Raw genomic sequence first — 14,054 nt, 5'->3', positions numbered from 1 at the left:
CAAAACGGCTTTTATAACAGAACATGGAAATTTTTGTTACAAGGTAATGCCTTTTGGCTTAAAGAATGCAGGTGCGACATATCAACGATTAATGGACAAAGTATTCCAACAGCAAATAGGCCGGAATGTGGAGGTCTATGTAGATGATATGGTAGCAAAGACACCAGCACAAGGGTCACACTGTGATGACTTGGTAGAAATATTCAAACAAATCCGAGCATACAACATGAGACTCAATCCGGACAAATGCGCTTTTGGAGTCCAAGGAGGGAAGTTCCTCGGCTTCATGCTAACCTCTCGAGGCATAGAAGCCAACCCAGAGAAATGCAAAGCCGTGCTGAACATGACAAGCCCACAAACAGTAAAAGAAGTCCAGCAACTAGCAGGGCGAATAGCCGCCCTGTCACGTTTTCTACCTGCAGTGGCAAACCGATCTTATCATTTTTTCCAAACATTCTCTAAAGGCAAGAAATTTGCATGGACGGACGAATGTGAGAACTCCTTTACCGAACTCAAACAACTCTTAACATCACCACCAATCCTCCAAAAACCTGAGACAGGTAAACCATTGTACTTATATCTATCAGTATCTAACCATGCTATAAGCTCGGTTCTAGTAACAGAAGGAGGGAGAAAGCAAAACCCAGTGTACTTCATCAGCAGGGTATTACAATCTACAGAAACAAGATACCCGAAAATAGAACAATTGGCACTAGCACTAATCACCACGGCAAGAAGACTGCGACATTACTTCCAGAGCCACACAATCATAGTACGAACGGACCAGCCGCTGAGGCAGATATTAACGAGACCTGAGCTCACCGGCAGACTAATAAAATGGGCGATCGAGCTCTCTGAGTTCGATATTCAATACGAACCAAGGAAGACACTAAAGTCACAGGTGCTAGCCGACTTTATATCGGAAATGACTAACGATACACAATATACAGAGGTCAGTTGGAGCATGCATGTGGATGAAACGTCAAACAAAGAGGGCAGTGGAGCAGGAATTCTACTAAAGGAAGGAGACAAAGTGGTGGCCGAGCAGTCACTACAGTTTCGCTTTAACGCAAGCAACAATCAGGCAGAATATGAGGCCCTACTCGCTGGACTAAAGCTTGCCCTACAACTGCAAATACCTCGAATAACAGCCTACTGCGACTCTTCGTTAGTGGTACATCAAATAAAGGGCGAATTCCATGTAAAAGATCCTTTGTTAGAGAAATATTGGCTCATAACAAAGGATCTAATTTCAAAATTTAAAAAATTTGATATTATTCATGTAAACCGAGAACAAAACACCAGGGCCGATGTGTTATCTAAGTTAGCCACAACTCGGCAAGCCGAAAACACATCGGCACTGTCCTAGCTAACACTTGATAAACCAAGTTTTGAGCAGGATACAATTCTGAGTATTACACAGGTCCTAGACTGGCGAACACCTTTTCTCGATTACATTAACACAGGCACTATGCCAAATGACGAGCCGAACTTGCTGCTCTTCCGAAGAAGAGCAAGCTTCTATACAGTGCTAAGAAACACTTTGTACAGACGAGGACAGTCCCGACCACTCCTTAAATGCATCAGCTGGGAGGAGGCCGAGGATGTCATGGCCGAAACACATGAAGGAGTTTGCGTCAACCACATCGGCGGCCGAGCTTTAGCTGCAAAGATCCTGCGAACATGATATTATTGGCCGACGATAAAACGGGACTGCATCTCCAAAGTCAAGGCATGTGATAATTGTCAAAAGCACGCCACCCTCTCGGAGACCCCGGCCGAAGAACTCCATACCATAGAGGTAAGCTGGCCTTTCGATAGGTAGGGATTAGATATCCTCGGACCTTTCCCGAAAGCGCCAGGCCAGGTAAAGTTCCTTTTGGTTTCAATAGATTATTTCTCCAAGTGGATAGAGGCACAACCACTAGCACACATAATGGCAGAAAAAGTGCGATCTTTTTTATGGAAAAATATCATATGCAGATACGGTATCCCAAGAGAGATAATCTCGGATAACGGGAGACAATTTACAGATCATAAGCTCGCTGCCTTTCTAACAAACTTTAACATCAAACATCATTTCAGCTCAGTAGAGCACCCGCAAACTAACGGACAAGTTGAATTGGCAAACAGAATTATCTTGCAGGGCTTAAAGAAAAAGCTCGGCGACGCTAAGGGAGAATGGGCCGACCTCATTCCAGAAATTCTATGGAGTTACAATACCAGCATTCAATCTGCCACAGGGGAGACCCCTTTCAAACTGGTATATGGCACAGAAGCACTTATCCCAGTAGAGGTCAGCGTTCCAACATTAAGGACCGAGCTCTATGATCAATCGAATAACCTACAAACTCGGACAGTCACAAACAAACACGAGCAACCACCAAGTTATCCTAGCAAAATCTTAAAAGCTCATTGAAACACAAGCCATTCACTAGGGCCTCAGCTCTACTTATTGACAATTCACCAATGTACCCTATAAACCAAAACAATTTTTAAAATAGCTATCACATTACACATTCAAAGTTAATCCGAGCTTCATACTCGGAATTCAAAATGCGCATACCGAGCATAACACTCGGAAAAAAATACAACAAATGTCAAGTTATCTGAGCAAATCCTAAGGGATCACTCTACCATGAACCTTATATTAGAGCTACTGCTCCCTTCATAAACAATCAAGAAACAGTCGCGACTGTCACCAACACACACAATTGCTATCACAACACAGCACATCATTAATCATAACCTTGCAAAAGCATCATATTTTATAAACCAAGTCACTGCCGAACTAAGCTGTGTACTCGAAGAGCAAAATATCAAAAGCTGAAAAACAATACTCGAAATCATTCAAAAAACAGATACAAGTCTAATTCAAAACACAACAATCATAAAATAACAGCCTAATCTTCCTTATCCCCAATACTAGAGCTACCACTCTCCTTCTCAGCAGCTTCATCATCCACGAGCTCTCCGTCAGCCACCACTTTCATTATGTCCAGCTTTGAAGCATCAATCTCTGGGAATAAGACCTTAACCTGAGAAGCAGCACGTTCAAAGCCCTGAGCGAAAGCCTCATACACTTCACCTTCTAATTCCTTGACACGAGCAGACAGTTGGCCATTCTCCGACTCCAAAGTCTTCACACGCGAAGAAGATGACATATGGACGCGCTTTTCCTCCTCAAGCTCCAATTGCACCTGCTCCATGGAGGAGGACAACTCAGAGATCTTTTTCTCTTTCTCCTTAATAACACCAGATAGCTCTTCAAGATTTAAAACCTCTTTCTCCTCTCAACCCAAAGCAAGCTCTTGCGTCCTACCAATGGCAACGAGTCGGGCACCAATTACCTATAGGAACACACATCACATCAACACCAATTAAACTTAACAGCATCACCACAGAATTTACATAAAACCAACATCAATCAAATTAACGTACCTGAAGAAATCTACTAACACCCACCCGACCAACCTCATTAATCAGTTTCATATCATCCGAAAAACAACAGAGCTCATCAGCCATTGTACCAAATGGATAAAGCCTTGCCCACAACGACCTCCCATGCTCATTCTCATCATACCCATGGAGCCTCTTCTGCGACTCATAAGCAGATTCAACCATTTGAAGAATCATAGAGGAATCACCCATACCTTCCAACAACTCGGCAACATTATCCTTCGCCTGACCTCTCTTACGTTTGGACTTTTGAACAGGGCCATACTGGACAGCAGCAGGACCTTTCCCGACAGTAGAAGAGACTTCTTTCTCATTTTTCTTACGTTGGTTGAAGTAAGACTTCAAACCGGCAGTGGTGATAGTAGGAGCCTTCTCGGCTGCAAAACAAAAACAATCAAGGTCAGAAAAAATATCTCACAACAAGAAGAAAGAAAGCACAATAAGAACAAGTTACCTATATGATCATACACAGCCTGTCTATCAGTATCCCACTTCAACATCTCAGCAACGGACAATAAACCACTCGGACCCAAGGACTTAAATAAGAAGTCCATCACAACATCATCCTCAGGAAGCCTATCATCTACGTCTAACGCTTGGTAAGGCTCAGAACACCAGGACAACGGAAATCTTGCAACTAAATGCTCATTCAAATAAAAAGGGAATTCCTCGGGTACACTTCTAACTTTAACAAACATAGACTTAAAATCTTTAAACGAGGATTTATAGAGACCAAAAATAGCTCGACGCGGGTAGCTGCTAAGGTTCACCCACAAACCACGACCCACCCCTTTAGCTTGGAACAACGAGAAGAAAAGCCTAAGAGAAGGCGGCTGGCCTAGTAACTCCATCAGTATCTCAAAGGCTCGAACAAAACTCCAAGAATTAGGGTGAAGTTGGGTTGGGGCACATTTCAACCAGTACAAAACACCACATTCGAAATCGGTAAAAGGCAGTTTGACTCCTAACTCCGTAAACAAGCAGCTATACATGTAAAAAAAGGACCAATCTTTCAACTGATCACAGACCTGATCATCCTTACCATAGGGCAACAACTCTATCTTAACATTACTACCTTCCCTGACCCACAGATTCGACCCTAGTAGCCCGACCGACTCACTATCATTAAACTGCGACGCATGTTGCTTCACCCTGGAATCTACCCAACTACATGCATCACCCCCACCACAGTCCTCCATCACAAGCAAAGCAGGAATAAAACACAAAGAAGAATATGAAAATCAACACTAATCTTTGTTAGCTATTCTCAGACAAGAACTTTCCTTTTTTCCTCCAAGAAACACCAACAAATTCTGAAGTAAAAATAGAAAGAGTGGTGATAAAAAGTAAACCTTGGCAAACGGTTACAAACCCTTTCATATTCAATCCTGGTCATTGAAAAAAGAGGGAAGCATTAAAGCCACTACAGAAACCAATGGACAGGGGTGCCTAGAGAAGCGGAGCGATTTTCACATCAATCATTTCACTGGCGCGAAGAACGAAGCCACTCACAACGCTCTGTTTTCCCAGACAGAACCCAGCCGAGCTTGGGGGCTACAAGGGCCATATAACACAAACAAAACTCGGCAACCGAGGATTGCGGTATTCTCGGTCCGAAAGCTCGCCTTAGTCCTGTCCACACCAAGGCAAGCTTGGGGGCTATGATACGTCACCCTTATCCTCGGTTGCACAATAAGCTCGGCACGTGCATCATAAAGCTCGGTCCCGTATCAGCCGTCCGAAAAGCTCGGCACATGAGCAGGACCGAAGCAGCATCGCCCAATTGAAAATAAGAAACGTGCTCAGCTGGTTTATAGCGCCTAAACAGAATATCATAACCAACCTATAAACTAGGACTTATTCACATGAAAACGGTAAAACAATCCCTATAAAGCCGGACTAATAGTCTCGGCTAAAATCAGGTTCCACTATCAGTTTTCATATTCACTTATTTCACTCTCACTTAATTACTCTCTCTCTCTTCTCTGAGATCACTACTAACTTGAGCGTCGGAGTATCTTTTGCAGGTATTCCCACCGCGGTGTTTGACCTTGGCCGACGTATAGCTCTTCCTCTCGGTTGACGACCTGCTCGGAAGTGCTTGAACTCGGCCTATCCAGTGTTCGGACGAATCAGTGATGATAGAAAAATAAATAAAAGTAAGATATATAGTATTCAATCGAGTATAATTGATCCACCGAATACAAGGAATATATATCAAATTCATTACCATAGAAGTATTTCATGAAGTCAATGATTTGATTGAGTTATTATGTAGGTAGAAGGATGAGTTTGTCGTTGTTTGATTATATGGGTTCACGGGAAAACCTTGAACGAACCCCTTCCCACAAAGAAAAATCTCTGTTCACTCAGATATTGAATGAATATAAAGGAGGATAATGTATTTTAGTTAGCGTTCAGTTTTCAGATTCTGATCCGCATGTTGGTTCATTTAATAATAACCACTAATTTCTATATATATGATAGTAGGATTAGATATATATTTTTTATACAGGGTATTTAAATATGAATATATATTTTATTACTTTATTTTTCATTTTATCATTTTATATATTTCTCCATTTTAGAATATTCAAATTTCGATTAATAGGCTCAAGGTCGAGTAGGCTATTTTATATATATATATATATATTAGTGATTAACAAAAATAAAATTAGTGCAACAATGAAGTTGATTTAGCTAAAAAAATGTTTTAGAAGTGTTTGTTAAGGGAATAAAAATGAAGTTTTCTTTATTTTCTGATATATTTGGTCAATGCATAGAAAAATTAAAATAGTTACACTTTAATTTCTATTAAATTTTTTTTTCTAGAGTCAAAACTATATACGTAATATTTGTTAATACAGTTGTCTTCACATGAAATTAATAATTGAAAGTTATTAAATAATAATTTAATTAAATATATTAAATTATCTAATTATTTTTAACTAAAAATTTTATATGAAGACAACGGCACTATACTTATTAGTAATTTTCATTTTATTCTTTCTTGAATTGTAGCATGATGCATTATTTTGCATTGACTCACTGGATTGCCTTTAGCATGGTTATAAAGCTGTTACGTGAACAAACTGTTAGGAATGATTTATTTGTAATGAGATTTTGGATAATATGTATATGAGATCTTAAATTCAGAACTCATTATGCAAGTTTGTAAATTAAGTATGCGATGCTATTTTGATCATTTCATCATTTTCATCACAATCTTAGCTTGATAGCAGTCACGAGTTCATGGATGCTGAATTAATTTTATTATCATACAGTTGCATATTGTCATGTTTATCAACAATTTATGCAGATTTCATCATCAATATACTTATAGCAGTATATATACCCAATCATGTGCTGGTTTATTATTCTAAATTAAATCACATCATAGTTAAGTGAAACGTTTGTACTTAAAAGAGATATATTATTGTTAGGAGGAAAATTTATTAATTTTTTGTCTATTTTGTAAACTGTATACACATATATTTAAATAAGTATACTTACATTAGTTATTTTGTTTAGGATTTATATACGGTGGTATTAAATAAAAAAAAAATTTGGTGAAGAATAAAATTAGATAAAGAATAAAATTTTTTACTATATTTAAAAAAAAACGTGCATTGTACATGATAAATATTTTTTTATAAATTTTATTTACTTAAAAAGTAATATTCACTTTTCATCAAAATTTTACTCTTCATCCTAGTATTATTCTTTAAATATTAAAAGCAATAAGTCAAAATTACGATTTGGACCTTAAGGGAATAAGAATTTGCACTTGGATTTTTTTTTCATTTCATAAGCTAATTTTTAAAATAAAATTAGATTTATTAAATTTTAGGGTAAAGTATTAAATTGATCATTTATGTTTGGGCATAATTCTGTTTTAATCCTTAAGGTTTAAAGTGTTCTATTTGAATCCAAAAGAGTTTTATTTAGCATCAATTTAGTCCCACAGTGAGGTCAAAGTTAAATAATTAACGGAATATCCTACATAACAATAGTACAAGAATAAAATCGATAATCTGGAGAACAAGTACAAGTTCCAGACGCACAAAATCAACCGTTGATGCATCAATACATTTATTTATTATTTTTCTTATAATATAAATAAAATATTTTTTATAGAACTAAAGATAATGATAAATAAATGTATTGATGCATCAACTGTTGATTTTGTGTCTCTGGAGCTGGTACTTGTTCTCCAGATTATCGATTTTGTCTTTTACGGTTGTTATGTAGCACATTCCGTTAATTATTTAACTTTAACCCCACTGTGGGACTAAATTGATGCTAAATGAAACTATTTTGGATTCAAATAGGACACTTTAAACCTTAAGAATCAAAACAGAATTACGTCTAAATATAGGAGACCAATTTAATACTTTACCCTAAATTTTAATTTTAATATGATATCAGCTTACATTCAAATATTCATGTTCCAAACTATCATTCTTCTACATATATGTTAGCAATTTTTTCATATACAATAATTACTTACCGACAATTTATTTCCCAACCTAGGCACGATGTCCCTCTAACTATTAGTAGTAATAATGCGAAAAAAAGGAAGTAATATTTGTGTGCGGTACGGTGCCGCAGGCACTACATCACATCCGGCAGATAGCAGCGGTTATGTGTAGAATTTGTAGCGGTTTTTAACTACTGCAAAACGTCTAGCAGCGGTTGATAAACTCGCTAAAAGATAGTGTGCGGCTAAACCCTTAGCAGCGGTTTTTAGTAACCGCTGGTACAACCGCTGTTAGATGGTATTTTGCAGCGGAATTATTTTGCAGCGATTTCATCCGCTACTAAATCGTAAAAATATGATTTAAGGGAGATTGCAGCAGTTGTCAACCGCTGCAAAATGCCATACGTTTACTAATCCTGTTATGAATATAGCAGCGGATTTAAAACCGCTGCCAAATATCGAGTAAAACTTTTTAAAAAAAAAAAAACCAGAATTTATAATAAAATATGACACCTCTTTTATTCTTTATATGTTCATCCACTCAATTGCATGAATTTATTAAAATAAGCAACAGCCAATCCAAAAACAACACACGAAACAAAACATAATTAATTTTGCAAAGGTGAATCATTATAATGATAATTTGCATCCAGTGCATCCATTACTGTAAACTACAAATAAAGCCAACAAAATAAAAAACTACAAATAAATATCTTAAAAGTCATAATGAAAGTAAATAATAAAAGGGTATTCCGCTTCCTACACTGATAAGTTAAATCATTAGTGCCCACACATCATCTTGAATGGGATGAGGTTGGTGCACCTCTCAACGAATCCAAATCCGCAGCTATTTCAGGTGGCAAATTACCTCCTTGCTGCTGGATTATGTATGTCAACAAATTTTTTATTGTCTGTATTTTTGCCTTCCCTTCAGCTGCCTCTGTTTCCATTGTCTGTATTTTTGCCTTCCCTTCAGCTGCCTCTGTCTCCATTCTCTGTCTCTTTGCCTTTTCCTCTGCTGCTGCTGCCTTGAGTTCTGCTGCCTCCGCCTTGAGTTTCAAAATCTCCATCTGATACTCCTCAATCTGTACACCGTAGTCCGACTGCTCTGGAATGTTACGAAAACACCGACTCGGACATGTACCAATACCGAGTCCAGGAACTCTTCCTGGGTGCTCCTTGCCAAGCACTTGTGCAAGGGAATCATTCTGTGAAAATTCCTTGCTAGAGGGGTCTTGGCTCTCAATAAGTTCAATTGCTTCCTGCAAACATGTGCGGTCCGGATTTACACTAATCTAAATTCAATGATAGTAATTTCAAAGGGAAATTTGAAAAAGTAATGAACATAATTTACCCCAACCAAACGCGCTTCTTCATTCATATAATTTCCATTCTTTTTTTATGACTCATGGTCCATCCCTCACCTCTCCCAATAGGTCTTCCCTGTCGTTGCTCCTATAACCATCATCAACACACATTTTTATTAAAGACAACACTGTATTACCAGACACACGTCAGTATTCTTAAACTAAAGTTAAATTAATTACTTCTTTGTGTCTCTTTCTTGCCATCGTTTTAGAACCTCCTGTGTGTGTGTGTGTTGTTGCTTTGAACGATTAACGGCATTTATTCTACACTTCTCCTACACACAAAACGAAGAAAAATAAATGTTATCGGGATAAATTAAGACTCTGTTAATGATTTGCCAAATCAGCTTTGAGGGTACAACTTCAGAAAACAAAAAAATGATAAGGTGATGAACTTTTGGGTAGTAGTTTTCCACTATCACAATAAATTCAGCATAGTTAGGAGTAATTCATTACCATTTAAAATCGCATACAATGACATTTCAACTAAATATTTGTTACCTTCGTGTCACCGTCCAACCGATATTTAAGAAACTTTTTCCAGTGATTTGCCTCTATTCCTGCTGGCTTGCGCCTGATGTTTTTCTCAAAAGTTAGTTCTTCATCATAAACCTTATGGAACAAATGATTTCTTGAATTTCTCCAGCAGCTTCCTATTCTTTGTACAATTCCCCACTTTATCCACCCTCTTTTATCGTCCTCATAGTGGAAGACTCGCTACAAGAAGTTCAGATCAAAAGACAACATATAATAATTAACCACCTCAAATAGACTTATGTATTATCAAAAGACATACTTTATGAAATCAACAAATCTCAACAACAAAATTCACAGTAGTCAACTACAAGAAACCCAACATGCACTATCCTTCTCTAATTTACCAGACTAAAACAAATAAAATAGAAAACCAAAGAAATCCACCTACTAAAGGAGACTTGCATCACCAAAAAAACAGCATCCCCAGAGAAAGGAAACAATGAAATAATCTCTCAAGACAAAATTAAAACCACATAAACATTAAAAATATCAAACGTTGGACGGTAACATAAGCAACTTGTGCAAATGTGGTCTAAATTTATTTTCCTCAGACATTTTCATCTAACCGAAAATCATAAATAATAGCTAGTCACTCTCTAATTAATAGCAATACGAGCAGCTTTAACATTCTCATGAGATTTATAAGTTTTATCATTATTATTGTTAGTATTATTACTACAGTTATTAGTTACATTGCTATACACTAAGGATCAGATTAATTGGGGATTAAGCTGTATAATTATATACTGCAATTTAAACTATACAAAAAATTCCTTAGAAATTTATCGAATATTCTATAAAAATTCGTATGGTCGATATCATGTGTGTGCATCTTAATCTTTCCTTCTATTGTTCATTTAATATGTAAAAAACAGCAATTTACACCGAGCATTGGTAGCGCCTTACTTTATCAAACAAAAGAGTAAACATTACCTTAACCTGGTCATACGCGTGCTCCTTGGAAGCCTTGCTCATTGTCTTCCAACTCTTTGCACAAATCGGTAATTGTTGAAAATCAGACCCCAATGTTTTCAAGAACCCGCTCAATAAGCCCGCTGCCTGATCAACTTGTTGCAACTCTTTGTTATGGTGTAGAACGATCTTCTTTCCAGGAGGAAGTGCTAATGCCTCCTTAACAGTCAGCTCCATAGAAGAGATCACACCATTTTCTAACAGCAATGAACAAACTTCAAATGCTATTTTACTAAGAGAATATAATGCATGGAAAAGAATCATTACATTTACTAAGAAGCAAGCATCAGAAGAATACCTATGACATCAACAACCCAATAATCAGTGTTCTTTTTTTTTGCTGTTTGCATTGCCTTGACGTTCAACTTCATGTGCGGCAAACATGTTGTCTAGATGGTCATCAAATGACTCGATCTCATCCGCCTCCGAGTCATAGTCTGCGTCTTCTAAATGGTCATCTACACCTTCATGTGAATCCGGTGGATGCTTTCTATTTGTCGGAGCTCGAGCGTCCCCAATATCACCTAACAAATCCAGCCGTGTTTCATTGCGAGGTGGTCGAAAGGGTACAGCGTTAACACGGAATTGTCGAGCACCGTGGCCTGAATGCGGAGGTGGAGGGGCTCTTGCACGTCGCTGTGCAATTGAAGTATCTGCTCCCGTATCATGCGTTCCATCCGTTTGCTAAAACCAAAGCAGTTAGAACATCAATTTATTTTATTTGATTTTCCCACAAATTATTTTTTAAAAAGGTGTATACACTTAAAGACAAATGAACATTTTAAATAACTCTTGCATTAAATAACTCACCGGATTAGCGTGGGTTTGACTATTAGGGCCAGCTACAATTCTGGCTGCATTACTAATGGTGTACCGAGGTTTCTTTGGCATTTGATTATTCCCTTACACAACACAAGGTCATTAGAGAATCAGCAATAGAACAACAATGGAATACCAAATAGTGCACAATGACTATACCAATTATATCAATCAAGTTTCAAACAACATTTAAGACATTATATAGCAATTTTGTTGCTGAATAATAATAAATAAATGAAATTAAATAATCAATTCAAAGTTTGTTATCAACTTTCAAAGGTGCTAATAAAGGAGACAAACTCTGTGGTGTCAAAGACGACATGGCAAAAACTATTCATCCCCAACAAACATTTGTGTAAGTAAAATGAGAAATTTATGACACCTTAGCAAATCGAGCATTAGAGAAGTAGTTAAATAGAAAAATTCAGTATCATAACATTTGGGTAGGGGTCGCCATGGTTTGCATTTTCAAAAATCCAAACAGGATCCACTTTAGAACCAATTTTGGTGTTCGTGAAACCAAACTGGAACCGGATTAAAAGGAGACACCGGTTTAAAACGGGTTTGAAGAAACAAAAACCTATTTCATAGCGGCTTTAATATTTAAATCTGGTCTGTATTTTTTAACCAGATGTTAAATCCAGTTTTTTAATTTCGAAATTAAAAATCTGATTTTAAATCTGGTTTTAAAATATCCAAATTTAAAACCTGGTTATATTTTTGACATCAAATTTTAAAACCAGATTTTTTAACCACAAAGCCAGTTTTAATCAAAGTCTAGTTTTTTTATCCCTCCCTGTCCAAACCAGAGGAACAACCCAAGCCAACAAAAAAACAACAAAGCTTCTAATTAGCTTACCTTTTTCATGTGGGCAGAATTAAAAAAATCCAAATCAACATCAACAAAAAGGGACATCAACATTTCAGATCTCGAGGTAAACAAAAAGCATCAAATGACGTAAACAAAAAAGTGAGCAGAAAAAAAAAACACAAAGAACAATAGAATCTTTGAGGCAATGGATGAATGAATAACAATAACAAAATCATATCTTGTTCCTAACGGTAAAAACACAATCACAATCAACGCAGATTAATAGTTGGAGAAAGAACTAATTTTCAAAATCAGATAATCAAAACGCAGCTCAACCTCAAGAATCCCAGTAGCAATATGTCAACAATATATCAGATAAGCGAACAAACTGCAATTCAATCTCAAGAATAGCATGATAGTACGATGAACATAATTCTAAACAGCAATGTTTACGCACAATCCAGTTGAATCGGTTAGCACATGGCAGCAAAATCAGCATCGATATAGTGGAAAAATAGGATCACACAATCTCATTAATTACAGCAACAACCATAAGTCCATTTTCAATATATAGGTCCAAAATATGAACTTCTCATGTGTCGACTTCAGTAGAGATAGAAAAGTACTGGTCCATTTATAATAACATTATTTTCTTTTGGGTCTCATTTATTCAGAGTTCAAACAATACAATTTAAATTTGAAAAGGGTTCGACTTCTGTAAGACCAAAAAAAATAGAGATAGACAAATATATAAAAGACATTAATAGATAAAAATAAATAAGTAAATAAATCGGGAAGGTGAATCTAGGCCATAAAAGTGTTTGCCTCAGGTTAATTCGAAGATGAATGAAGAAATTTGAGAAGTTGGGCCAAGTGTGTTCGCTCCAAAATCAAATAATTAACCAAAATTATTCAAACTTAGTAAAATTAAAGAGAAAAATGGACTAGAATCTGGAAGAATAGAACTACAACAGGGCAAAAAGAAAGGGGACAGGGGTGCTGCAGCGGCGGTGGATGGAGGACGCAACTACAGGCGGGAGGCACCGGTGTACTGGAACTGTGTCGGAACTCTGTGGAAATAAGAGAATCTAGCAGCTCCTGCTTGTATTGCTTGTGCTATAACTGCTTGTTCTACTTGTGCTGGAACTCCGTGAAAAGAAGATAAAAAATTTTTGAATGAACAATTTGGAGAATAAAAATGATAACAACGTAACCCATTCATTATCTTTGTTGTTTGGAACTATGTTACAGTAACAACATAAAAACATTACGAAAAAGAGCTAATGCAAAAGACAAAAATCTGTTACATAGGAGAAATCATCATCAAACTAATCATGAATTGAAGAAAGATATAAACAATATAAACTAACTACATGAGAGTGAAAAATATTCTTTATATAAAAAACATAAATAATATATGAATAATATATAAAAATATACTTTATTAAATTAGATTACTCATGATTTATTTAATATTATTTTAGGTTATACATTTTTTATTGGTATGATTCTATTGTTAATTATAATTAATTTTTTATTTATTTTACTCTTTTTAGTAGGGTGAATAATTTATATTATAAAAAAATTACGATAATAAATATAATATTCA

The 14,054-nt window shown here is 36.5% G+C and overlaps 1 protein-coding gene across 1 annotated transcript; it reads right to left on the bottom strand.

The window, feature by feature from the left end:
* Positions 1-8,733: 8,733 nt before the first annotated feature.
* LOC130965652 (uncharacterized) lies at positions 8,734-11,706 on the bottom strand. The gene is made up of 7 exons (XM_057890414.1): positions 11,626-11,706; positions 11,169-11,499; positions 10,777-11,012; positions 9,808-10,023; positions 9,487-9,581; positions 9,364-9,394; positions 8,734-9,234 (listed from the first exon to the last, which is right to left on the bottom strand). The coding sequence occupies exons 1-7, from the start codon at positions 11,704-11,706 to the stop codon at positions 8,734-8,736; spliced, it is 1,491 nt and encodes a 496-aa protein (XP_057746397.1).
* Between the last annotated feature and the right edge of the window lie 2,348 nt (positions 11,707-14,054).

The sequence above is a fragment of the Arachis stenosperma genome, chromosome 3, assembly GCF_014773155.1.
Source record: "Arachis stenosperma cultivar V10309 chromosome 3, arast.V10309.gnm1.PFL2, whole genome shotgun sequence".
Lineage (NCBI taxonomy): Eukaryota > Viridiplantae > Streptophyta > Magnoliopsida > Fabales > Fabaceae > Arachis > Arachis stenosperma.
This window is presented reverse-complemented; position numbering and strand designations above follow the sequence as displayed.

Coding starts and splice junctions, on each gene's coding strand:
- LOC130965652 (XM_057890414.1), bottom strand. CDS start 11,706: ATGCCAAAGAAACCTCGGTACACCATTAGTAATGCAGCCAGAATTGTA. Junction 10,024..10,776: donor ACGCGTATGACCAGGTTAAG/GTAATGTTTACT, acceptor AACTTCTTGTAG/CGAGTCTTCCACTATGAGGA. Junction 9,235..9,363: donor GGGAAGACCTATTGGGAGAG/GTGAGGGATGGA, acceptor CATTGAATTTAG/ATTAGTGTAAATCCGGACCG.